General features: G+C 51.3%; 2 protein-coding genes across 2 annotated transcripts in view; one reads left to right on the forward strand and one right to left on the reverse strand.

The window, feature by feature from the left end:
* The window catches only part of LOC123369704 (TBC1 domain family member 22B), a 37,570-nt gene extending 16,088 nt beyond the window's left edge, over nt 1-21,482 (reverse strand). The window contains exons 1-8 of the mRNA XM_045015630.1: nt 21,199-21,482; nt 13,960-14,016; nt 12,569-12,870; nt 9,798-9,977; nt 9,349-9,419; nt 7,329-7,457; nt 6,718-6,783; nt 4,584-4,698 (exon numbers count right to left, since the gene is read on the reverse strand). Coding sequence (XP_044871565.1) covers nt 4,584-4,698; nt 6,718-6,783; nt 7,329-7,457; nt 9,349-9,419; nt 9,798-9,977; nt 12,569-12,870; nt 13,960-14,016; nt 21,199-21,254 — 976 coding nt within the window. The 5' untranslated portion in view covers nt 21,255-21,482. The remainder of the gene's footprint in view (nt 1-4,583; nt 4,699-6,717; nt 6,784-7,328; nt 7,458-9,348; nt 9,420-9,797; nt 9,978-12,568; nt 12,871-13,959; nt 14,017-21,198) is intronic.
* LOC123369244 (maestro heat-like repeat-containing protein family member 7) overlaps nt 1-24,952 on the forward strand; it is a 710,553-nt gene that overhangs the window by 507,804 nt on the left and 177,797 nt on the right. The gene's annotated exons all lie outside the window — the stretch shown is intronic.

Below are 24,952 nucleotides of genomic sequence, written 5' to 3' on the forward strand. Positions count from 1 at the left end.
TGCCCTCCCTGTGTCTTTTATGAGGTCACGTAACCAAAACCTCCATGCATGGCTTCTCCCAGAACCTCCCCCACTTCCAGTTGGTCTGAGCCCAGACAAGCCCCTTGGAGAGATGGTTCTGGCTACCGCTTGTTTTAACTCTTGGCCTGGCCCTTTTATCGATTGCGACAGAGAAGCCCATCAGCCAGAGACACCTATTGACCAGCCAATCAGTTAAGGGGAGAGGTTGTAATTGACTTGTATGAAAGCTGCTGCTGCGTTGGCTTGGAATACAATACAATACCTGCCGGGCATGAGGAAGGTTAATGAGTCCCAGTGACCTTCCAAGCTGGGCTAATCTATCATTGGTGGGGGATGCTAAAGGAGAAACTAGTAAGTCTAACAGTAAAAGGCTCTGCTGTCAGCTTGGACTTGTGCTGAACAGTTAACTCCCACCTCCAGCATAGCAATTATTTCCCTACGCCACCCCTGGGAGCTGCTTTGGTCCTGCTGACTCAGCTGGCTGCAGGCTCTGCCGTCAGGGGAGGGAGACATTTGGAAAACGCTCAAGTCAGAGATCTAGAGAGGATGGTGGGCAGCCAACTAGATGAACTTGCAGGAGAGTATGATGCAGGGAGAAAGAAAAAAAAAAGGTTCTTTTAGGCTGCACATACTGAGTGACTTCTAAGAGCCAGCCACACACAGATTGTGGTGGGGCAGACAGTTTTCTGAGTAGGAGAAGGAGCTGAACGGGGGGAACAATGGTTTCAGATGGTCCACGGTGGGTAGGAATAATGGGATGAAGTGATAGAGGAAGCTCTTCCCAAGGAGCTGTGTTAGGCTGAGGTACAAGCCCCAGGGTAAATGAGGGGAACACCATAACGGAACACCAACTTGGACCAATAGGTTTGGAAGATGAGCTTTTTAATCAGGAAATAAATCGGTGTCAATTTCACTGTACATGCCTAAACCAATGAAAAAAAATCTTCCCATCGATAATCGACGTTTACAGATGGGAAAATGCGGCAGAGAATTTAGTAGAGTTTGATTTAAGCTGATTTCCTTTGTATATTTTGACCCGTGATGTTGACATCTGTGTTTAAATGGTTACAAAGTGTTAACTGTTTGCATCTCAACATCTACCGTCATTGCATTATTGTCTAATTCCCTCTCCACTGCCTCATCTCCCCACCCCAAAGTTTCCCACGACTGTGAACATTTAAAATAAATTGAAAAAAAAAGCTTCAAAATGAATATTGATATTATCCACCGATCTTAACTGAATTCTGCCAAGCTTAATTATAAAGAGACAATCCTGCGCTGGCAGGGACTGACAAAGGACTAGACAGGCTAATGGCCTCCTTCCCATTGCTGTAGTCCTCAGAAGTCACCAATCGCATTCCTTACAATAGGGCTCCGGGGACCTGTTGGGATGACTCTTTGGGCCTCATTTACTCCATCAAAATGAACACAAGAGACTCTACCTCAATCCTTTTCCTTTCAAACCACCTGCCAGATTCACCACTAGAGGAGACCGTCCATTGCTGGCTCATCCACTTGCCAAGAACACACCCCCCCATCCTCCCCGCACAGATGTCTGCAGAGGTGTGAAAGCGAGTGGTGGGTCTGAGAGGCTACTGCTCTGATGGTCGAGTGCCATCCTCCAGGAACTACCCCAGTCAGGTCTCCTCTGCTACCACTATGATTCATCTGCTATCCACAGGCATGCTAGACGCTCAGGCCTGGCAAGCCAGAAAAGGGTATGGCCAGTCCGCCATACGTCCTTATCACAGATGGACCTAATGGGCATTAAGTCTGCAAATGGCTGAAAGACCATTGGCTGGAATTAGTCTCCGCCCTCCCTCCCCTGCAATGGCCGCTTCTGGGTAACCACAGTGAACCAGCTTTGGCCCCGGAATGCACTCCCCGAAGTGGGGCGGATACAACGCTGTGGGCAGGGCCGGCTTTAGGCCTATTCCACCAATTCCCCCGAATCGGGCTACGCGCCTAAGAGGGCCCCGCGCCCAGTGAGAATCCCTTCCCTGGCTAGAGGCGCCTTTTTAATTTTTACTCACCTGGCGGCGCTCTGGGTCTTCGGCGGCACTTCGGCAGCGGGTCCTTCAGTGCTGCCAAAGACCTGGAGCGAGTGAAGGACCCACCGCCAAAGAGCCGCTGAAGACTCGGAGCACCGCCCGGTGAGTACAAGCCCCATGTGTTTTTTTACATGTGTTTTTTTTTTTTTTAGTCATCCCTGCCGGGGCCCTGTCAAAACTGTTCGAATTGGGCCCCGCACTTCCTAAAGCCGGCCCTGGCTGTGGGTATATGCCAATATCTGTCAGAGGGTGCAGGACCGCAGGAGGGCCCCCTTGGTGGGGGTGGCTCTTTGGGGCTGTGCTGCACCTATCCCAGAGAGCGAAGGCTTGTACCTCCTGGGGACAATACCTCATGAGATGTGCCTTTGAAAAGCACAAGCCACAGGACACAAGGAAGAGTTGCCTCTGGAGGGGTACGTCTCCTTACAATGAAAATCCACCCCAGGGGACCTCAGTATAACAGGCATGAGTCTCTCCACATTACACCCTATGCAAAGCCGAATGATCAGAGTGGAGCCTCTTCACGCACTCCTGTTGCAAAAGCCCAGGTACTACCCCAGCCCTTCCTGATCCTCAGGATCACAGGGGTTAATGACTGACAGAGCAAGAGAGCCTCCAGAACAGATATTTCCAGGAGTCACCTGCTCTGGTACCTGTCAGCAAGGGCTGCTGCACTAGGGACCAGCCCCGGCTCCACACCACCAAGTGAGCAGTAAGTAGGTGAACCAGGGGCTAAATAGCACTATGCCCCAGTCCAGCGTATCCAGACACCGTGCAGGGTTCTCCCACCTCTCTGGGCCAGTCGCTCTCCGGAGACATGCAGCACAAGTCACTCATCCTGCCACAGAGTCAGAGCACTGGACAACTATCCCCTTAAGAGACTAAAGCTCATTTCACTTGTGATCCAAACTGGATTTGAACCCAGGTCTCCAGAGACGAAAGGCTGAAGCATTAAGCTGCTGCGCCCCTGGAACCAACTCAGGGAAAGGGCTAATCTCTCACAAGCCAAAGATTTTGCTCTATCCCATGTTTCAGGAGCAGCTTCCAGGAGGAGGGAGCTGTTCAGTGAGAAGGCTTTGATCTTAAGGGCTAACAGGAGTGAAACCCAACCAGGGCCTGTCACCGTGTGAAACAGACAGACAGACATTCAGACTAGCGTGTCTGTTACAGCACAGGCTCCATACTGTGTGGGTGCATGTGGACACAGAGCATGAGGCCCTATGGCATTTTCAACCGTAAGAGACCAGCCCCATTACCCACCGGCGATGGACACAGTGTACCAGAAGTTTTAGACTAGTCCTGCACTCAGCCAGGCAATTCACTCGGCCTGCACAGCTCTGCCTCTAACTCAGCCGATCAGACACAGCGGGGGCTTGGGGCCATCGTGCACCATGGTGTCACTCTAATAGCACCTATAGAGCACTAAGTTACAGACTAGCCAAAGGCCTGCTCTCAGCTGCTTCCAGGACACAAGTTTGTTCCATTTGTGGATACTTACATAGGAAAGGAAATTCACTAGGGCAAAAACCAGCAAGCCCCTTTAGGCTTCGTGCCATTGCTTCCCCAGACCCTTACGCAGAGCACAATCCTGAGAGATGCTGAGCACCCTCAGATCCCACTGAATGCAAGTGGAAAGGACTTAGCTCCTCACAGGATCAGGCCCTTGGAATCAGACACTGTCATCGCAGGGACTGATCCAAAGCCCAGTGAAGTCAGAGGGAGTCTTTCCATTGACTTCATGGGAGTTTGAAGATGCGTTTAACCTCATGACAGACGAGCCATCCGTTCCTAATAAGGTTTTCTAAACCCTTATGTTTAAAAAGCAGCAACGAAAGCTTTTGTGGGGCAAGGAGCAGTTTGACTTTAAACATTCTCCTGCGAAGCAGTGAACCCAAACAAGACAGCAGAGACTAGAGAACTGGCACTTCAAGTGCAGATCAGACAGTAATGAAACTGACCAGCTAATAAGGTGAAAACTTAAAAAAAGGGCAGACCGGCAGAAGTGGGAGAAGTCAGTTCATGGTTTAAAAGCTCTCCGGTTGAATCAGCTGTGGCTGCATTAGTAACAGAGCAGCAATCTTATTTTTGTTTATTTTTTTAAATTTAAACAGGGTCCCTTTATAGCTCACGTGTTCAGGCGCTGAGTGAGTGCCAGCTCGGAATTCCAGCCAGAGAGCAAGAAAAATTCAGTTATGGGTTTAAGCAAAGCCTCAAAACGAATAAAAGGCTCCACTATGTGGAAAACGACAGCCGGATTAAGCGCATTCAAATGTAAATACACCCTTGGCACTTTCGCCTCTGCTGAGCCCTGTACGTTAGGTGACTGAAGCCAATCCAAAAGGAGGAGAGAAGTGGCAGGAAGGGTAAGGTGCAGCTCTAGCTTTGTGCAGCAGTTGAATAGCAAAGAGAACCTCTCCAGCAAGATTAGCTTGTCTGATCCTAACAATTCAGAACCACTGCAGCACCACCTCAAGAGGCAATAGCATGTTCTGAGCGCCAGACGTCACTTACCAACATGTTCGGAGAGGAACACGACAAAGAATGGAGTGACCAGGTCATTAATCCCCTGGACGTAGCCACTGGCTGGGTGTCGGATGGCCCAGATAAACAGGATTCTTTCAAAGATCTATGAAAAGCAAGGAGGAAAGCCAGACACCTGTGTTAGCCAGGCCCAGAGGAGCGGCAGAGAAGCATGCGTGATAGGCAGATGGGGTGTGGGGGGGAGCTATCATGGTTTGGCAGAGCCATTCCTAGCAGCAACACTGATAGGATAAAAAGTAAGCAAGCTAAAGAACCAGGACTCCCTTGGGTGTATATGAAGCACAGATCCCCCGCTCAGCCCAGCCCAGCCCATACCTCCCCAAATGTCAGCGTTAGTTTCCTTGGTGAGTGAACATGGAGCCTGAGTTTCTAAGATCCAGATGCAGCCCTGGATGTGGTGTCAGGCCCTTTCAAAGGCCAGGTCGAGCTTTTACAGTATTACCAGAGCTGTCTGACTGTGCTGAAAATTGCCAGAGCGGGTCACCCGAGACGTTCGTCTGCACACAAGCCTGAGCCCTTTAACTCGCAGCACTGTTAGACAGCTCCTGACTAGGACGTTCCACAGCCGGAAACTGGCTAAGTTAGACACCAGGCTGCTGTGTCTCTTTGCTGCAGAAGCACATCCTTGTTATGGACCCCAAAATAATTCTACAAGTAGGGCACCCCAGGGCTTTTCTGATTTCCCGGTGGGTTACAGAGCATGCTGGAATTGACTGCATATAGGCTTCTTCTGAAGTATCCCTGTGCCTAAATCCCATGTCCTCTTCTGGCATGTCAATAGCCTGTGATCTGAGAGACTCTAGTGGGAAGAGAGATGTCAGGTTCCCGGTGCCCTGGCAGATCTCTGCCTATGTGGAAGTCCTTGAGTTCCTCCTACAACATACTCTAGTGGGTCCTCTCAGGAAACTGGCGGACCAAGAAGTCTGCCTGGAGTGCAGATCAGTTCAGTTCCACCTTATCAAGCTGCTTGTACATCCTAGCAACCCTGCTAAACCTTCTGTGTCTCACACAACAGAGGCTGGGATTCTCATGCCAGCTCCCACAGGGAAAAGCCTTGCACATCTAACTTTGATGGCCAGGCTTTAATGCAGCCTACTCTGGCATGATGGCCTTGGGCTACTTTCAAATAGAACTTCAGATTTTTGACCAACTCTGAGTTACCTTTAGCCAACTATATTTGTGCCCTTCATAATTGGAGCTCCTGGCCAGCATCCCTAGAGCAGATCTTTAGCCTTTAAAAGAGGGCTCCAAAAGGTTTAAAGCAACTTTGCTGATAAGTTGCAGGACACATTAGGACTGGTCTACGCAGGGACATTTACCCACAGAACTGTATCAATACAGTATTACTGCTATAACCCTCCACTCGCACACGCTTATTCTGGAATCACAGGAGCTTGGCCTAGGTTAGCCTATGATTCTTTCAAAGCACAACAGAGTCCAATCGTGGTTTTGTTCCTTCGAAAGAAGAGCCCACACCAATCACATGGCGAAAGGGACTGGATGTGCCATCCACCAGCCAGAACACAGAACTGAAGGTACAATCAACGTGCTTGTGGTCAGATGGATAGAGCACTGAATTGGGACATAAAATCCCAGCTCTGCCAATCACTTCCCCGCTCTGTGCCTCAGTTTCCCCCTTTGTCTTGTCTATTTTCTTGGGGGCCACTGTCGTTTACAGCACTCAGCACAAAGGGGCCCCGGTTGGGATGCCAACGATTCCCCACCTGTTCTACCCAGAGGAAACACCCAGGCTTGTGCAAGATCTCCCTTCCCATGGGGTGCTGGTGTCTGAACGGTGGGGTGGCTACATTAACATCCAACATCCCCCTGCAAACAGATGTAGAAGAGGCTGATCCTAAAGCACATATTAGAAAGGAGGGAGGCCGGCCCCAGGTGGAGGCAAGTCTCCAAATCCAGATGACTAGATCAACTCCACTGGGCCCTCACAGCACAGAAGAGGTGCCCCTAGCAGCACACCCCAAAGCCAGATTGGCCTGATGCCCTGGGAGGAACGGAGGAGTCTCCCGCTAGAAGCCCTTGGTCACCAACCAGCAGGACTTGGCCTGCCCCACTGCGGGGAAGCTAGAGACTCGTCCCGCCTCACCTCCTGGACTAGCGGCTGCTGGAAGAGCGGGATGAGAGGGTTTGTCCTGGGAATGTCGATGTGAATCTGAAAAGGAGAGAGGCAGAGCGGGTTAGACTCGCTGACCTCGATGGTCAGGACGGGGGAGGAGAGGGAGCTGCGATTCGCATGTCGAGGCACTGATGGAGAGAAGAAGCCGAATCCCTCAGCCACCCCCAGGGACAGAGACCTTGCTGAGAGGCAGAGGGAAGTGTCTAAACTCCAGCCCCCACCACTCAATTCTGGGGAAGGAGGGGGAGCAGCTAGAATGGCAGGTGCCTTAAAGCTAGCGATCGGGTGGCAAATCCAGCTGGTGAGAACCACTGACGCAGCTGATACAGCCACTAACGAGGCAGGACAGGGGCACTACCCCCTGCCCTCCCTGAGGGAGATGGACTCCACCCCGTACGGCTCTCCCCAGCTTTAGCTGCTGTGATCCTATGCGGGCCAGAGAGCAGCGGCAAGCGCAAGAGGCAGAAGGGGAAGAAGGGAAGCGTCATGGGGGGAAAGGAGACGGAGAAGGGGAGGCCGGGTGGCAGGAGGGCTTTACCCTTGGGCGCAGGGACCAAAAGGAGGAAGAGCAAGGCCCAAACCTGCCGGTAGGTGTCCTGGTGATGCTCTTCATTCCTGGAATCGTAATACTGCTCGATGAAGCCAAAATACTCCTCCCTCTTGCGCTGTAAGGTCAGCTTCCTCCGCTCCTTGTTCGCCGGGAGATAGCCCTGCAGCAGAAGGCAGCCTGTCACAGCAGGTCCCCTTCCCCTCTCCCTCCTGCCCTAGCCACTGTCAGTCCCCTGCAATCCTGCCAAGCAGCAGTTTGTCCAGGAAGCGCTTCCAGCCTGCATGCAAAGGTTGGAGGAGGGGAGATCTCTAGGGCTTCAACGTTCCCAGCACGTGACATCTGATATCCTTCCTGTCTGACCCCAGGGCAACCTGCCAACACCCCACTGCATGAGATCTGATTGCTTGTTTCTACATGAAGAGCTGAAGACAGCGCTGGGTGTGACTATTTGTCAACTGTTCTTTAAAGCTACAGGAAGATACCGAACGGGTATGTGAAGCGGCAGGCAGGGCTCCACTCCAAGCAGGAGGCAAGACTACATTGAGATGGGCGTTCAGATCATGCGGTACATGAAGGCGCTGGATAGCACCAGTGTGTTAGCTAGAGCCTGCGAGGTCTTGTGAGGAAAGGGGCTGATGCGGAGAAAATGAATGTGTAGCATACGCAAGAGGAGAGCTCCGCTGAGGGAGAACTCGTTGGTTTTAACACAGAGGCCAAACAAGCAAATGGGGTAGGAGCCATCCTTGTATTTTAACATGGCTTTTGCTAATGACTGCGCTGCTCCCTGCTGCCTGGGCGTGCCCATTTCAGGGCGTCCATCAGCGGCCTCAGAAAGCATGGGGGTTTGAAGGTTAGGAGTATCAGCTCTCCCCAGGTTTGCTGCAGGACTCCTCAGTGGATTGGAGAACTGGCAGCACTGAGACATCCCACCCGACTCTGAAACCTGTGCAACTGCGGGGAGGGATTTTTAAGCATGACAGATGTTAGCCGTGCAGCTTAAGGCACTGCTGGAAGGTGATCACGTACTGTGATGCTGAGTGTGATAAACAGCTATTCTGTGCTAGAGAGTCCATTAAAAAAGGGAAGAAGCCGAGCAGGGAGGCTCTCTCTGCTGGAAAAATTAGGCCATTTTAGATCACAAAGGAGCAGCGAATGAGACAGGCGAAAAAATAAAAGTCTTTACAGATTCCCCTTACGGGATTGTCCCAAGGCCACTCAATGTGGTTGGTGGGGTCCCCGTTCTGCGCACTGTCTGCATTCACATGCACCAGTGTACACCTCAATGGCATGCTAGTGACGCTCTCAGACCCTGCTGCTGGTTTCTCTGGCTGGAGCCAAGTACGACCACATCACCTCGCTGAGGTCCTGCCCTCCACCCATCTGGGAGTTCAGGCCCCTTGTCATCTGACCCTAGACCCCTCGCTCCTTAGGTGCCTCTGTCTCCTCCTCACGTTCTTGTGCTTTCTCCTCCCAACAGCCAGAGCAGCCTCCCATTCTCCAGCCGGTAAGTGAGCCCCTCCCTAAAGCCCATGTATTCCACTGAGCCTCCTGCACTGAGGAGCTCTGCACTGGAATTCTATTTGCCCAGGTGAGACTGCAGGCTCCTCAGGACAGGGCTCTCCGTTCCAGTCTGCCATACGCCTTTAAGGTGTCCTGCAAAGAAGAGTTTGGATTCTTTGCTGGGTAGCATATAGCACAGGAAAGGGCATTTTATAACTAAGGAACGGCTCCATACTCAAGGCCATGTCCCACCAGGGAACTGAGCAGTCCTGTGTCTAGATGGTCATACATGGATCTGCCCCTGGGGCCATGCACTGAGAGCCGATCGGACCTAGTTTAAGGGACACAGGAGCATTCACGTTCATTTGCACGCCCTTCTCCACGTACACGTCCCTGCGAGGACCCCTGGGCTGCGCTCACCCTCGGGCTCCCGCCGATTGCGGTGCCGGGGCGGATTTGACCATGTCATGCCGGGTGTTGTTGCACCCAGCTCCGCGTGAGGCTGCTCAGCCTTTCCCCAGGAACCCCGGGCCGCAGCGGTCAGCACTCACCGACAGGAGTCGCCATGTCACAGGCCGGACCTCTCTGGGCACGCCAGGCCAGCTGCATTTCCTCAGCTCATCTGCAAACGGACAGTGGTGTCAATGGATTAGATCCTAGGTGCGTCCCAAGTGAGGTCCCCGGCTAGGCAGAACTACACCTAAAAGGAGAGGAAACCCCAGTCTGCTCCTGCAGGCTCCGGATACTCCGAGCCCCCAGGAAGGCTCCATGTCTCTGATGCCTGGGACACAAGTGCAGAACAAGTGGAGATCTGATCATACTCACTGATAACATCAACAGGAGACTGCAGCTAATAAGGATATAAAGCCCAGCCCAGCAGAACCAGCCTCAACAGAGCCCAGCCCCCTCAGCAATCCCATCCATCAGCCCAGTGGCACTGTCCCACATCTGACTGGCACAGAAGTGCCCTCATGACCCACCCAACTAGCCCCGCACTCACCCAGGTCTGTGTTGTGGCTGGAGAGGAGCTGCCGGAACTTCTCCAGACGTGTTTTCTCCCGCACTGTCATTGGGGGAGCCCCCGACGCGTTCTGGTCGGAGATGCGGGCGACGAGTGGAATGATGGGTCTGAGTGGGAGGGACTGCTGTTTGTGCAGGGCGTTCCGCACGCAGGCATCCTCTGGAAGAGGGTTCAGAGAGTTCGGACAGGCTGTGAGCAGGAGGGCGGGGGCATGGCAGTGTGCAGTAGCAGTTAAAGCACAGGAGTGGGGCTCAGGAGATCTAGGTTCTACTCCTCATTCTTCTACTGATCTGTGCCTCAGTTTTCCCACCTGCGTAATGGGGATAAATCCCTCCCTCAGAATTCATTCCCTCACAGTTGTACAAGTGCTTTGGGAGCCTCAGATGGAACAGAAGCATCTCAGGAGCCCCCAGACAAAGGAGAGTCCCTCCAGGGTCAAGCTGCTCTCTAGTCACTGGAAAATGCTTGGAAAAAAGTTTATTGGTCGAGAAAAGAGACCAGATCACATTCTGAGTGCACCCAGGCACCTGCCGAGATCCCCACCCTTAGAATTGCAGAGTTTTAGGCCAGTAGGGCCCACCACATCACCCAGTCTGACCTCCTGTATGGGACACGCCACCTCTCCGCCCTCAGCTCCCACACACTAAACCCCACTACTGAAACTAGACCAAAGTGGCGCAGCCCACAGGAGACTGGACTGTTCTATTCCACAGGCAGAGAATAGGAGGGACAGAGGTGCACCAGTGCCCAAAGCCCCCGCAATGGCAGGGAACTGAATATGTGAGAGATACCCAGATAATACTGGCAAGTGACCCGCCCTCATAAAGCCACAGAGGAAGGTGAAAACCCTCTCATGGTCGCTGCTGATCTGACTTGCTGGAAAATTCCTTCTCGCCCCACATATGGTGATCAGTTAGACCCTGAGCATGCAAGTAAGAACCAGCCAGCCAAGCACCTAAGAAAGAGAATGCTTAGTGCCACCCCAGAGTCCTAGCCCTGCCCATCTGGTGTCCCATCTTCAGCCCTGGCCAAATCTGATATTTCACAGGAAGGAGACAAAAAAACCTCCCAAAACAGAATACATTGGGGGAAAACGTCCCTTCCTGACCCCTGCATGTGACAGATGCCCTGAAGCATGAGATTTTTGGGAGCATAAAACAAAAGAAGACCCCTGGGCTGCCAAGCCCTGCACTCTGCCATCACGAGCAACCCAGCCCTACAATCCCACTCACACATTTGTCCAACTCTCTCTTCAAACTAATTACATTGTTTGCCCCCTCCCCCACACAACTGCTAAGTCTCCCATCATTCCAATGACCATCTCACTGGCTTTCCCCCACCCTGTGCCATATCCACACTCCCACTGTTGGGGAGCCAGGCATCCCCGCTTTGCAGCAGTGGCTTTTGCACTTTCATAGCATGAACCACTGATCCAGCCTGAGGAAGTCACAGCGCAGGAATGGGATGCCAGGAGGGCCTGGCTGCAAACCCAGCAGCCAGGATGGAACAAGGCCAGCTCCCCTGCAGCTGTTCTTCCATCACTTCCTTCTGATCGACCCTTTCCTCTCACTCCCAATGTTTATCCTTGCCTGCCTTCCTTCCTCCCTTTCGCATTCAGCATGCCTGCCCGCTCATCGACCAGCACTCCTCCACACCTCAGCGAGTGAGGGGGCTTGGGAGTCCCAGGGAAGCTGACCTTGAAGGCTACCCCACCTTGCCTCCTTTAGCCTACCAAGCAGTCAGAGCTTGAACAGAAATGGAGACATTACGTGGCCTATGATGCCACCTGGTGGCTGGACTCATCTGCCGGCTCCTTTTCACATGGTGAGTATTTAGCTGGGCATTTCTAGGTCCACTGGCAGCATGGAAGGACACATTTACATGACCTCACAGACTTTAAGGCCAGAAGGGACCATCATGATCACCTAGTCTGACCTCCCGCAAATCACAGGCCACAGCCACTTCTGGAATCGACCCCTAACCTCTGGCTGAGTTACAGAAGTCCTCAAATCATGGTTTAAAGACTTCAAGTTACAGAGAATCCACCATTTACACTAGCTTAAACCTGCAAGTGACCTATGCCCCACGTTGCAGAGGAAGGTTTCTGCCAATCTGACCTGGCGGGAAATTTCTTCTTGACCCCAAATCCGACAATCAGTTAGACCCTGAGCATGTGGGCAAGACCCACCAACCAGACACCTGGGAAAGAACTCTCTGTAATAACTAAAAGCCCTTCCCATCTAGTGTCCCATCACCCTGCAGCCTCTGATGATAAAGCAATCACATGCCTGGGATCAGACCAAGATGCAGCACTGACCTGGCAAGACACCTAAGCCAGAGGAATTAATCTGGCACACCAGGTAGAGCGCTCTGGCTGGGCACTCAGGCCTGGATCAAGGCAAAGCGTCCCATCAGACTCAAAGGATCACATTCCGACCTGTCCCAAGTGGGCGCAGCTCCACCAGAGCGCTATTCGCTTAGGAAAGGTCTGAATTTGGCCCAGAGAGTCCAAGAGCAGCACGTGGGGTCCTGAAGAGCCACAGGCAGAGCATCTCTGACACAGCTGAATCAGATGGCCTGGATTTGAGGCACTGGAATAGAATGGAGGATCATCTGGGCAAACCAAGGCTTTGAAATTAGTACCCGGAGGCTGAATTCCGCAGTCAACCAATACAGCACATGGGTACTAGCTTCAAAGCCAGACAGCTAGGATAGCATATGAGCAACAGATTGGTCACTGCCTCTCTTACCAGGTGGTCTGGACAGCTGGGCCTCGCTGCTGGACTTGATGACCTTGCAGTTGGTTGGCATCTCGCTGAGAGCAGACTGGGCCCGCTCGGGTTTCACGCGCAGCTTGCTGTGGTTCTCCAGCACCTGGGCTGCTGTTGCCTTGGCCACTTTAGAGTTCAGGGTTTGGAAAGAGGAGAAGTCTTCGTCTTCATCATCGCCGATGTCCCAGGCGTCACTGGTGTTGCGTGCAAACTCGTGAAAGCTAGAGGCCTTCTTATTCTTCAGGGGCAGCGCATTGCCCTTGGAACGTTCCTTAATGAAGCTGGGAGCCAGGGAAAGCGGGTAAGTGCCACAGAAAGAGCCAACCCCAAGCTCCTTACTCCTCACACAAGACCATTCCATGTACCCTCTTCTCTTCCTCCCATGGTACAATCCCTTCCCCTTCCAAATACTTCCTTCCCTTTGCCTTCTGGTATACCCCCCAATGCCTCTTCATCCCACGGTACATCTCCTTCCTAGGCATGAGCTAAGGAACGCAAGAAATCCCTCCACGCAACCCCCATGGCAAGTAAAACGCTGGAAGGCAGAACAGAGCTGGTACAGTCTCAACACAGGGAAGGCCAATGTTCCAGCTAACCGTTCCTATCTGGAAGGTGCTCACGTCTATCTACTCTGCCCAGCAGGGCAAAGGAGAGGAACTGATTCAGCTCCAGGCTGCATAAGGCCGCTCCTAGGTTTGCAACTGCCCCAGATGCATACAAAGAACAGGAAAAATAATGGATATTTTCAACCCAGGGAGAGGTACAGGAGCAGCTCTGTGCTCACATGCCGGCCAGACTGGCCTGCTGATGATTTCAGACACAGGGAGAGCGCTCCCACTACCTTCAAGCTCCAAGAGTCAAAGTCCACCGTGATAAGGAGTCAAAGCCAGGAGATAAAGTCTCCCTTTCAGTGCTGGGGAAATGTGCTAACTCGACAGTGCTGGGGCTGAAGTGCTGCCCGTTCACAGGGCAGAGACAGCAGGGGAAGCAGCAGAGATGTGGTTCCCACACACATGCTGCCAGGTCCTCTCCACTGCCCAGGAGGGATCCCCTCTAAGAGCAAAGGGAGAGCTCAGTCACCACCGCCCAAGAAATCCTTGGTCTCTCTGCTAGGCGGTGGCTATGACAGTAGTTCTATGATGCGGACTCCTTGCTACAAAGGCGAGGTCACAGGCTCATGTCACACAAGCCATCAAACAGCCATCAACTGAGAACGTAGGCCAGAGTCAAAGAGATGCCCTACAGGTGCAAGGCTTCAAGGGAATACGGGCACTCTGGAGAGCCCCTGCCCAAAAAGGGACAGAGAACATCCCAGCAAAGCAAGCCCTCCAATGGAAACAGAGCCGGGGGGCGGGAGATGCGACACTTACTTTTTGGTGAGCCGGGGATCCAGAGGAGGGTGCTGGGCTCCATAGACAGGTTGGATACTGCAGGGGAAACAAAAGCCACAGATTTGCGAATAATTGCCTCAGCCTCGGACAGGGTCACATTCCTCAGCTGTTCTTGGGAGCCGTAAGCAACTTCAAAAGGGTTCAAAGCCTTTGCTCAAAGAGCCACAATCAGCTGAAGGTTTATTCTTTCTGAGAGCAGAAAAGACACTGTAAATGATCAGCCGCACTGTGGCTCAGCTGAGCAGGAGGGAGCGGGGTACTGGACATCTGGGTTCTATGCCCGGCTGTGTCACTGATTCATTGCGCGAGTATGAATCTCAGTTTCCTTCACCTGTAAATTCAGGCCAACAGTCACCTACATCAATGGGGCATCAGAGGCATAATTTGTTATCCTTGAAATCCTTGGATGAAGCAAAGGGCAAAGTATTACAGCCAGTAGCATGTTCGTGTCTTGGAGAGAAAGATGTGGGTCTGAGCTCCCCACCAGGTGCTGGGCTCACAGTCATTGAGTCACTGCACCGAGAGGCATGATTGGAGCTCAACTCCCAGCTTGGTGAAGGATGCTTGGGCAAGTAACTTCACCATCACGTCTTGGGCTCTCTACCTGTGGAACAGACTAACACTCCCCTCATTCAAAGGGGGGCAAGAATGCTCTGAACCACTATGCAATGAGGCCTAGCCTTCACAGATGTTAAAAATGAGGATATCGCTAGTTTCACAGGCAATTTAAAGATCCCCAAGGCAATTTACACAGAGCTGTAGGGGATTCATAGAATATCAGGGCTGGAAGGGACCTCAGGAAGTCATCTAGTCCAGCCCCCTGCTCAAAGCAGGACCAATCCCCAACTAAATCATCCCAGCCAGGGCTTTGTCAAGCCTGACCTTAAAAACCTCTAAGGAAGGAGATTCCACCACCTCCCTAAGTAACCCATTCCAGTGCTTCACCACCCTCCTAGTGAAAGAGTTTTTCATAATATCCAACCTAAACCTCCCCCACTGCAACTTGAGACCATTACTCCTTGTTCTGTCATCTGCTACCACTGAGAACAGTCTAGATCCATCCTCTTTGGAACCCCCTTTCAGGTAGTTGAAAGCAGCTATCAAATCCCCCCTCATTCTTCTCTTCTGCAGACTAAACAATCCCAGTTCCCTCAGCCTCTCCTCATAAGTCATGTGCTCCAGCCCCCTGATCATCTTTGTTGCCCTCTGCTGGACTCTTTCCAATTTTTCCACTTCCTTCTTGTAGTGTGGGGCCCAAAACTGGACACAGTACTGCAGATGAGGCCTCACCAATGTTGAATAGAGGGGAATGATCACGTCCCTCAATATGCTGGCTGTGCCCCTACTTATACAGCCCAAAATGCCGTTAGCCTTCTTGGCAACAAGGGCACACTGTTGACTCATATCCCAGCTTCTCATCCACTGTAACCCCTAGGTCCATTTCTGCAGAACTGCTGCCTAGTCATTCAGGCCCTAGTCTGTAGCAGTGCATGGGATTCTTCCATCCTAAGTGCAGGACTCTGCACTTGTCCTTGTTGGACCCCATCAGATTTCTTTTGGCCCAATCCTCTAATTTGTCTAGGTCCCTCTGTATCCTATCCCTACCCTCCAGCGTATCAACCACTCCTCCCAGTTTAGTGTCATCTGCAAACTTGCTGAGGGTGCAGTCCACACCATCCTCCAGATCATTAATGAAGATATTGAACAAAACTGGCCCCGGGACTGACCCTTGGGGCACTCCGCTTGATACCAGCTGCCAACTAGACACAGAGCCATTGATCACTATCCATTGAGCCCTATGATCTAGCCAGCTTTCTATCCACCTTATAGTCTGTTCATCCTTGCTGGCAAGACATATCTGTCTTCTGTCCAATGTTAGCCAAGATTCAGGCTAGTTATACGTGTCCCCAGACCACTCTCCTTCCAACATCCAGGCCTATTGCTCTGTCTGCTTCCACACCAACGCTCTGAGAAGCAACAGCATTCCTGGAGGATAGATCTCTATATAACCAAACCCCATTCCTCTGCGCATATGTCACGTACCTTATTTAAGAGCAGGGCCCATTCTCAGCTAGTGTAAGCAGACCGAGCTCCACCTGAGTCAATGGAATTGCAATTGCTTTCACCAGCTCTGGATGGAGCCAATGACTCCAGGTAGAGCCAGCGGCACAGAGAGCGGGCCCTGCGGTACAGGGGGAGAATGCAGTCTGGCTGCAGCTGGAGAATGCGCTGAGTGCTGGGAACTATCTGGCTACGGGGAGGGGGAAGGCGGCAGAACAGGTACAACGCGGCAGGAGGGCGAAACAGAAGAGCTGCAGTACAGGCACAGGGCGACAATGGGCCCTAAACCCAGGAAAAGCAATGGGTGACAAAACCCAGCATGGGCTTTCCTTGCTGCATCAGCAACTCCCATCTCTCAGCCTGAAGCTTGAAAAAGACTAGCTGTATTTCCCAAATAGTGATTAGGCAGGGAAGGAGTCTGCTGGTTAATTAAGGTAGAGCTGTCAGGACAGCCATTAAACAGAGGTGGCTGTGTTGGTGGGCATAACGAGCAGATTAACCAGGGCAAAATGAGATCAATGCTGCTGGCAAGTGACTCGTGTCAGCTTCTTTCGGAGGCCAGGAGAAGCCAGACAAGTTGTTTTAAAACTTAATGTGAGTTTTACAAAGTTCACTCCTCTGTATGCTGATGCTGATCAGTGTCATGTGTGACACCAAAGAATCCACATGCTCCTTCTGGGAGAGGGTCCTCATTGACACACAGGAAGGGCACTGGGAAAAGACTGACACAGGAATATTGGAGTCTCCTTTGGGAACACACCACTGGTCCCTCAAAACTAGAATCCCGCCTCGGGCTGACTGTGATTGCAAGCAGCTAATGCTCAGAAGTACAGACCTAAACTTGAGTGCATGCACCCAATGGGAGATATCTTAAGGGGGGAAGGAGTGTCTGATTTTCTAAGCAAGTCCCTTTAAGCTGTCTCAAGGCAGACACCCAAAACCAGAGATAACCCAGATCACTAGTCACTTCTGAAAACGTAGCCCACAAGCCTGGGTTATTTTCATATGAACAGCTAAAAATGTCATTGGTCAAGTATTTCTCAGCCCCCTTTGGGACGCTAGCTGCAGTATCTGACGTTGGTTTCCTGCAGCAGTGAGTTCCACAGGATGACACAAAAGCAGCATTTCCTTTGGTTTGTTCTGCCATTTGTTTCACTGGCTGACCCTTTTGTCCTTGTATTATGGGATGATGTAAACAGCAGAGTGAGGAAGAAACACAAACACTCCCAAGGAGAAAGCAACAATGGGATTGATTTCTAGGGTATGCTGGCAATTTCATGAGCTTCCACTTAAAAAACCTTGTTTCCTTAGATGGCCATCCCCAGCCAGTAAACCAGGCCGTAACACCGATAAGGACCAGCTGAGGACACTGCTGACTTCCCCTAACTGGGCTACTTATAGAACTGCTGAAAATGACTACAGTTAGCTCTAACTTTATAGTGGCTGGAGTTTTTGTAGCGGTGGATAGGAAAATCTATGTAAAAATCAGCTTCAAGAACCATTCACATCAATAATTTGCGTGCGCCAGCCAGAAATATAAAAATATACAGAACAAGACTGGAAACAGCCTAGCAGCCAATATGGGACTACTGAAAAGTAATAATACTCAGTCCTTAGTGTCTGATTCTGTTCCCATTGGCTTCAAAAGGGAGGAGGATCTGGTCATTAAGAAGTCCCCTTCCTTGGAGGAGCTCGAATGTTTTCATGGAATGTTCAGATTTCATTTCCTTTTGATGCCATTTACTTTTTTAATGCAAAGGCTTAGCTAGTGAAACTAGTGTTATCAATTCAACTTTCTGTATCTAGTTAGTTCCATTTGCTTGTTCTCTGCTCCACTAGTGAAAGGCTCTGAGTCAACAGAGAGGTGCAGTGAATAGGGCACTGGGTCAGGAGACATATGCTTTGTTCCCATCTAAGGTCACAAAGCAGCTCAGGTCACTTCATCTCTCTTTGCCTCTCTTCCCTCTCCCATCTTTGTCTATTTAAGCTGGAAGCTACTTGGAGCGGGGCTTCTCTCTCAGCAGTCATGTACAATGCCTAACACAATGGGGACCTGACCTCAGCAGGCCTCCAGGGTCTCCTGTCTATAAATAGAGAATAAGGTTGCTTGGGTTCCACTGCCACAGCAGAAAGTAAAAACCAAGAAGCCTGTCAGTGACACTCAAAATATTTAAAATTTTTATTCTCATTAGGCTTTACAATTCACTTTATTATTAAAACCCTAAGCATAGGGCCCAAACTTCCCAGGGCCCTAGAGAACCTCTCTCCGTAGAACAGGAAACCTGAACACCAAGCCTTGGGCAGGAGAACAAGTGAAATTGACCAATCTTGTTTCACTGAACAAAATCCAAGAAATCAACTAGGTTCATTATTCCCACTGTAATCATTTATGGTTATTAGCAAGAAAAAACCCCATGCAGTTTCTTCACATCTGTTTTTGATTTTTAGTCACCTTGACAGCTGTGACCTTTTAATACTGATGTGCCGTTGAACCAGCCTGTCTAATCTGAGAGGCCGTGTGGCTTGGTAGACTCAGTCTGGGATGTTGCCAGATGGGTGATGATGGGCAAGTTGCTTCACCTTTCTTATGCCTCAACCCCCCCCCCCCCCGCACCCCCCTCCCCAACATCCCAATTTCTAAAATGGGAATGATACCACTCACAAAGCGCTTTAAGATCTACAGCTGAAAAGCACTATATTTGAGAGATTTGGTGGATGAAGAAAGCATGAGTGCTTATCCAAACCATCTCCAGTCCCTTCCAGGGTGATCAGCATAGAGGGAAGGAGCCAGCAAACACACAGGAAAAGACCACAGAAGGTTTGGTTAAGCAACTCTTAAATAACCTTAACCTCCCTGAGGCCTTAAACCTAGCATCTCCTGCTTCCCTCCTTTACTATCCACTGACCTGGCAAGAGTGACAGCGTCAAAATGGGGGTGATTCAGAGCAAGGATTTAAGAACAGAAACATTCCCACCTTACACTGATGGATTTGACAGAATATTAGCACACTGGCCTATTGGGAGAGAGGAATAGTTTATCCAGTGCCCTATGAAGTCGGAGTTTCTTGTCTGGGCTGGTTGGCTCCTAGTTCTTTCCCCTAACCGGTTTGCCTGGTTAAGCTCTCAAAACTTGAGCTCAAAGTGGTTAGAGATGGAAGAGACTTGTTATCTTAGAGACCACCCCTCTACACAGGCAGGATGTGGACTCCTGATAAAGAACGTACCAGATAGTAAGATTACACTTAAAGACACGAGCTTACACATTGTGGAATTTATTTTCCAGAAGAAAAGGAGGAGTTGTGGGTTATGTCTGCAGCTTCACCCCCCTGCCCCGACCTGAATTGTCCCAACAACCTGAGTTTGAGCAGGGACAGCAAGTGAAAGTGAGAGCGCATTAGAAAGAAAGAGAATTAACTGGCCAAGCAGGATTTAAAGCCAGCTAAGCATTTCAAAGGCTGTGCATTTGCACACCAGGAGGGGATTGCAGGGTCAAGATGAGATTAAGTGGGGGGGCGGGTGGAAACCGATATGAACTGCTCAGACTTTAACCTAACCTTGTAATACTCCTCATAGGGAGGTGGGTGAAACTCCCCAGCCTTTTTCCTTTCTCCTGGGGATTTGCTTTGTGTTTTTCTATGGGAACCTTCCTCTCAAAACCACATGGGAGGAGCCTCTCTCCAGGGCAGGTTTCCTGCCCCCCGGCTCTCATAAATCTATTTTAATGCAGTGGTTTGTGCATTTCTCCCTCCAAGTAAGCATCCCTTGCTCTAAAGGAAGCAGCATCATGCTGCTCCCCAGCCAGAGGAAATGAGGTGGGGAAGGTGCCCCCACAGACTGTCATTGACACTTCCTGAGGACAAACCCTCAATGGAAGCAGAGTTTAAGGGGAGTGCAATGATATAGTCTCATTGAGTATGCAAGGACACCCATTCTGCTGTTTATTGGGGGGGCGAGGTGAGGTTTTGCTGTTCAAGGAGAAGCCTCCAGGGCAGTACATGACCCTGCGAGGATGAAGGACTTCTGCTTCAACATTTGCAGGAGGGGGGCACCGTATGCCCCCCAGCTCTGAAGTTGCCCTTTGGATGCCCAGAAAGCCCCTCTCCACATTGCCTCCTACCTGTCACACTCCCGGATGCGGCATGAAGAAGAAAGGACTCACTGATTCCTCACCCCGCAATATCCAGCCCAAATTGTACCTCCTCATGCTTGGCTTCCCCCACTGAATGGAGACTTGGTGGGGGGGGGGGGGAAGCAGGTGGACAGAAGTTTAGTTAACCAGCTCCTACACTCCCTCTTTTGTCACTGGCTCCCATTCCCTTGCAGGAGTTGCATGGGGGCAGGGATACAGATTACAGGTACCCACAAATCGATGTGGGAAGTAAATCCCATTCCCAGGCAGGTCCCCTCCTCTTAGGCCCAGGCTGGAGATGAACATTAGTTCATCAATTAGTCGGGATCAAGCAGGAGGAACATAAGAGGGATCGACGTCCTTCTCCCTCCCTGGGCAAACTGCCCAACTCCACACATGTATGAGCTGGGGGAGGAAGAGAGGGGTTGGCACCCACAGAACACTAATTAACGCCTTCCCTCCACTCTCCCAAGGAATGGATAGAAAAGGGGGGTGCACCCTGCCCAGGCTGGGGTGGTGTCACCAATTAGCCGGGACCGAGCCCGGGGAGGGGGGTATCACCAAGTCCGGGGGGTGTCACCGATTAGCCAGGACCGAGCCCGAGGGGGGGGGTGTTACCAAGTCCGGGGGGTGTCACTGATTAGCCGGGACCGAGCCCGGGGAGGCGGGTGTCACCAAGTCCGGGGGGTGTCACCGAGTAGCCAAGACCGAGCCCGGGGAGGGGGGTATCACCAAGTCCGGGGGGTGTCACCGAGTAGCCGGGACCGAGCCCGGGGGGGGGGGGGTATCACCAAGTCCGGGGGGTGTCACCGATTAGCCAGGACCGAGCCCGGGGAGGGGGGGTGTCACCAAGTCCGGGGGGTGTCACCGATTAGCCGGAACCGAGCCCGGGGGGGGGGTGTCACCAAGTCCAGGGGGTGTCACCGATTAGCCGGGACCGAGCCCGGGGGGGGGTGTCACCAAGTCCAGGGGGTGTCACCGATTAGCCGGGACCGAGCCCGGGGTCCGGTGCCCCCAGCCGCACTCACCTCCCCGGCAGCTTAGCGCTCCGCTTCCAGAACTGCTTGCTGCTCTCAGCGGCCATGGCTGGGGCTGGGCCCCGGCCGGCTCCCGGGGCGGACGAGCAGGGGCGGTAGGTCCCGGAGCCGCGGGCCGAGGCCGCTTCACCTCCTCCCTCCGGAGGCCCCGCTGCCGGGCTCCGGCGCCGCCATTTTGGATCCGGGAAGGCAAACCCCGGCCATTGGCTTCCTGGCTCCACGGCCTCCGGCTCGGCCAATCCTGAGCCGGGATCCTACCGGGTCGTGAAGCGAGGGAATCAAGGGCCGGGCAGAGGGGCGGGACCACAAGAGGCGGGAGAGACCATCTGCGTGCAGGGAGGAATAAACTATTTTCACTGGAGGGATGGAGTGGAGTGAACCATCTCCACCGAGGAGGGGGGAGGGTTAAGTTAAATCATCTCCACTGGTTGGGAAAGGGAGAAACCACTCCGCTTGGGAGAGGAGTGGAAGAATAGGGTAAATCTTCCGCCTTGGGCAGGAGGGGTAGAGTGGGTTTAACTGTTTGCGCTTGGAGGGAGTTACACCATCTGCACTGGGGAGGAGAAGGTTAAACCACGGTCAGCAGGGAGGCGGTGTGGAGTGGGATTAAACTAAGGAGTGGGTTAAACCATCTTCACTGGGGGAGGACAGATGGAGAGGGTTAAGCCATCTGCACTGGGAAGGAGGGGGTGATGAAGGATTAAACTATTTGCACTGGGAGGGAGTGGGTGTCAAAGGTCGGGGGCACCTGCTGGGCCCCCTACAATTCAAGTCTAACCAGTGTTTCCATATCACCCCCCTTTTCAGTTGCTTGTAACTTTGCATTGCGGAGTCCTGAAACTTCCCGCCTCTGGCCTCTGCCCACTGACAGAGTTTGTTTTTATTTGTTTTAAGTTAAATTGGTCAAGAAACATTTCTGACACTTTCAGCTGAGAGGGAAAGGGGGAGAAGCACTTTCTCCATTAGCATAAAAAAGTCTTAGATGTTTCAAATAGTTCTAGTACCTGAGTGGTTTGGGGCCGAATCCTGGATTGCATCAAAAACACAACTCCCAAGATGAACATGTGCCTCTTGGAATCATGGTGGAAATGCACCTTGATTTGCCCAACCTTAAAAAAAATAAAATAAAAAAAAATTTGCTCATGCAAATGGGATTATACAAGGAAAATGGTCATACAAATTTGAAAACTTGTAAGGCACTCGGTTATCCTGGTGATGAGCACAGTACATACAGATAGACAAATCGAAAAATAGGTCAGGTAGATGGGTATGCATGGCAATTAGATAAAAACAGACATTTCTCTCTTTTTGTGAAAATGTTATATAATTTAATAGAAATTCTATCGTGTTTTTGAACCATCCTATCAAATACAATAAATAATTATAACCCTGCTATAGAATTCTGTTGGATGGTAAGAAAGGAATTCACAGAGAGCAGTGGTGCCCTTTCAAGCCTAACCCCCCTTTCATCTACACAGAAATCGCACTGACCCAGGGCTCAAACCCAGGGTCCCAGGGCCCTCCATATGTGCAGGGTCTGAGCCTGCGTCAAGTCAGGACACAGGGGTTCAAGCCCTATTGCTTTTCATTGTGGATGCAGTCCCACTGGACTGGGAGTCCACCAAAAGTATCCCACAATCCCAGGGGATGACTTTCTGTGTCCTCTGAACCATCAAGTTTGGTGAACAGCCAAATTTTCCCACAATGCTTCATGAACAAAGGGCTAGAGTGGCCACATTTTGGGATGGCGCTAGGAAGTCTGGGATATGGGTGGTTGGAGTCGGGCCCACATCATGCAGTGTAGATGCTGGAGTCCCAGGTTGGGACCTAGGGTTCAGCACTTCCTAAACTGGGGTTAGCAATGAATGTAGATGCTCCAGCCCTAGATTAACAAAGCCAGCATCTGCTAACTCAAGTTCTACTTACCCTGGGTTTATATTACAGTGTAGACATATATCATATGCCCTGTTTTTTCATCTGAGTCTCTGGAACACCTAGGATGGATGTGTCTGTGTCTCAGTGAAGGTTTTCCCCCTACTTGTTTTTGTTTTACATTAGACATTCAGGGTTTTTTTAAACCCAGAAACTCTCTTGGAGATTGGAGGGCTGTTGGCCTTGTAGAATCTATGGAACTCAAACATGGGAGAAACACTTGGGACATCTTTGTTGAAGATCCCACACCTTTCCATTGAGGAGTAGGGAAGGAAGAGACACTTCACACTACACAGTTGAGATCTCCAAAGAGTTATCCACCAAAAGCAGGAAGGAACTTTCCATTGCTGCTATTGCCAAGGTTAAAAAACAAGCAGAGCCATACCTCCCCCAACACCCAATGCTCCATGCACTCCCCTTTTTTTTCTAAAGGGGGAAAAATCTTCTGAATGTGAATGTGTGATACGAGTGACGTGTTGATCTCCCCACCCCATCCTGCGGAGCAGGGGTGCGAGTACCGACTATAGAGCTGCTGGCGTTTAGTTTTTAGGTGGGTGTGGGCTTTGTGGCTGCTTCTCCAAGGAGCTGATCAGCCAGGGGGTTTACTCCACTTGTGCTGAATCTGCTGTTGAGGGAAGGGAAGAAGGCTTTCTGCTCTACGGGAGGAGTGAAGTTAGAGGCTGTGCATGGGATCCTGCAGCAAAAGCTTGCCAGCCCCAAGGAACTTGCTGGGGTGCTGACTTTATCCTGGCAGTTCCTACGTGGCTCTGGCTGCCTCCAGCGAGGATGCAACAATTGCCAGCCATGCCCGCTAACAGGGACTTGAGCAGAGAGGCCAGTTCCTAGACTGGACCATCCTTCTTCTCTGATGACTTCGGATCAAGACCTTTGTCCAGGACACTACACTTTATCATTGTCCAGCAAGTAGTTCCACATTATGGAATTTCTTTTCTGTCTCAATTTTCTTTTCCTCTCTCAGAACAACAACAACAAAACCCAACACCTTAAACATTGCATTACAATCTCTGTGTCCATGAAGAGAACACAAACGCTGCAAAGCCAGGCACCCAACGCCGGGGCATGTCAAAGTGAACGTTTCCCAGGCACCCTTAACGCTGTCCCTGGCCTGGCTGCATTATTCGCCAGCTTTTCAAGCCTGCAGCACTCACAATTGGTGCCAAAGTTTCCTGAGAGCTCAGCTTCCGTGTAGACATCTAAGGAGGGGGCTAGGTTTGCAGATGTGCTCAGCGCCTGGCAGCTCCCATTGAGAACCATGGCCTCTGCTTTTGGGTGTCTAAATGGAAGCTGAGCTCCTTTGAAAATGGACCCTATCATACAATTGTCAGAGTCTACCCTCACTTGAAACTGGGGGGTTTCAAGGTGAGGACCCGCATGTCTTCCCCCACCCCAAAATCCTAGGGTAGGTCTCCCCTTTGCTGCCACCACCTCGGTCAATTACGTGGGCCGGGACACCCCTGTTTTCCCCCTGTCTCCCTCCAAAGACACTCCCTGGGGAACACAGATCAACTCACAGAGGAGGAACCTTCCCCCTCCCCTCTCTGCCCGGAGATAAGCTGTCTCACCACCGAGAGAGACCGTCTTAGCCCCTCCCCTGTATTCACAGTAGAGGGATTTAATCAAATCTTTATAGAAAGAATTTATTAAAAGAAAAACAAGAAAATACAGAATCTCTATGAGTCCAAGCTGGACACTCATAGGATATAACCTTGCTAAGTTCTGGAGAGAATCCCCTCTCCTTCTCAGTACAACCAGTACAAGCAGAATTAAGAATAATCAATAACAAACACACAGA

Source organism: Mauremys mutica, chromosome 4, assembly GCF_020497125.1.
Source record: "Mauremys mutica isolate MM-2020 ecotype Southern chromosome 4, ASM2049712v1, whole genome shotgun sequence".
In the NCBI taxonomy this organism is placed as follows: domain Eukaryota; kingdom Metazoa; phylum Chordata; order Testudines; family Geoemydidae; genus Mauremys; species Mauremys mutica.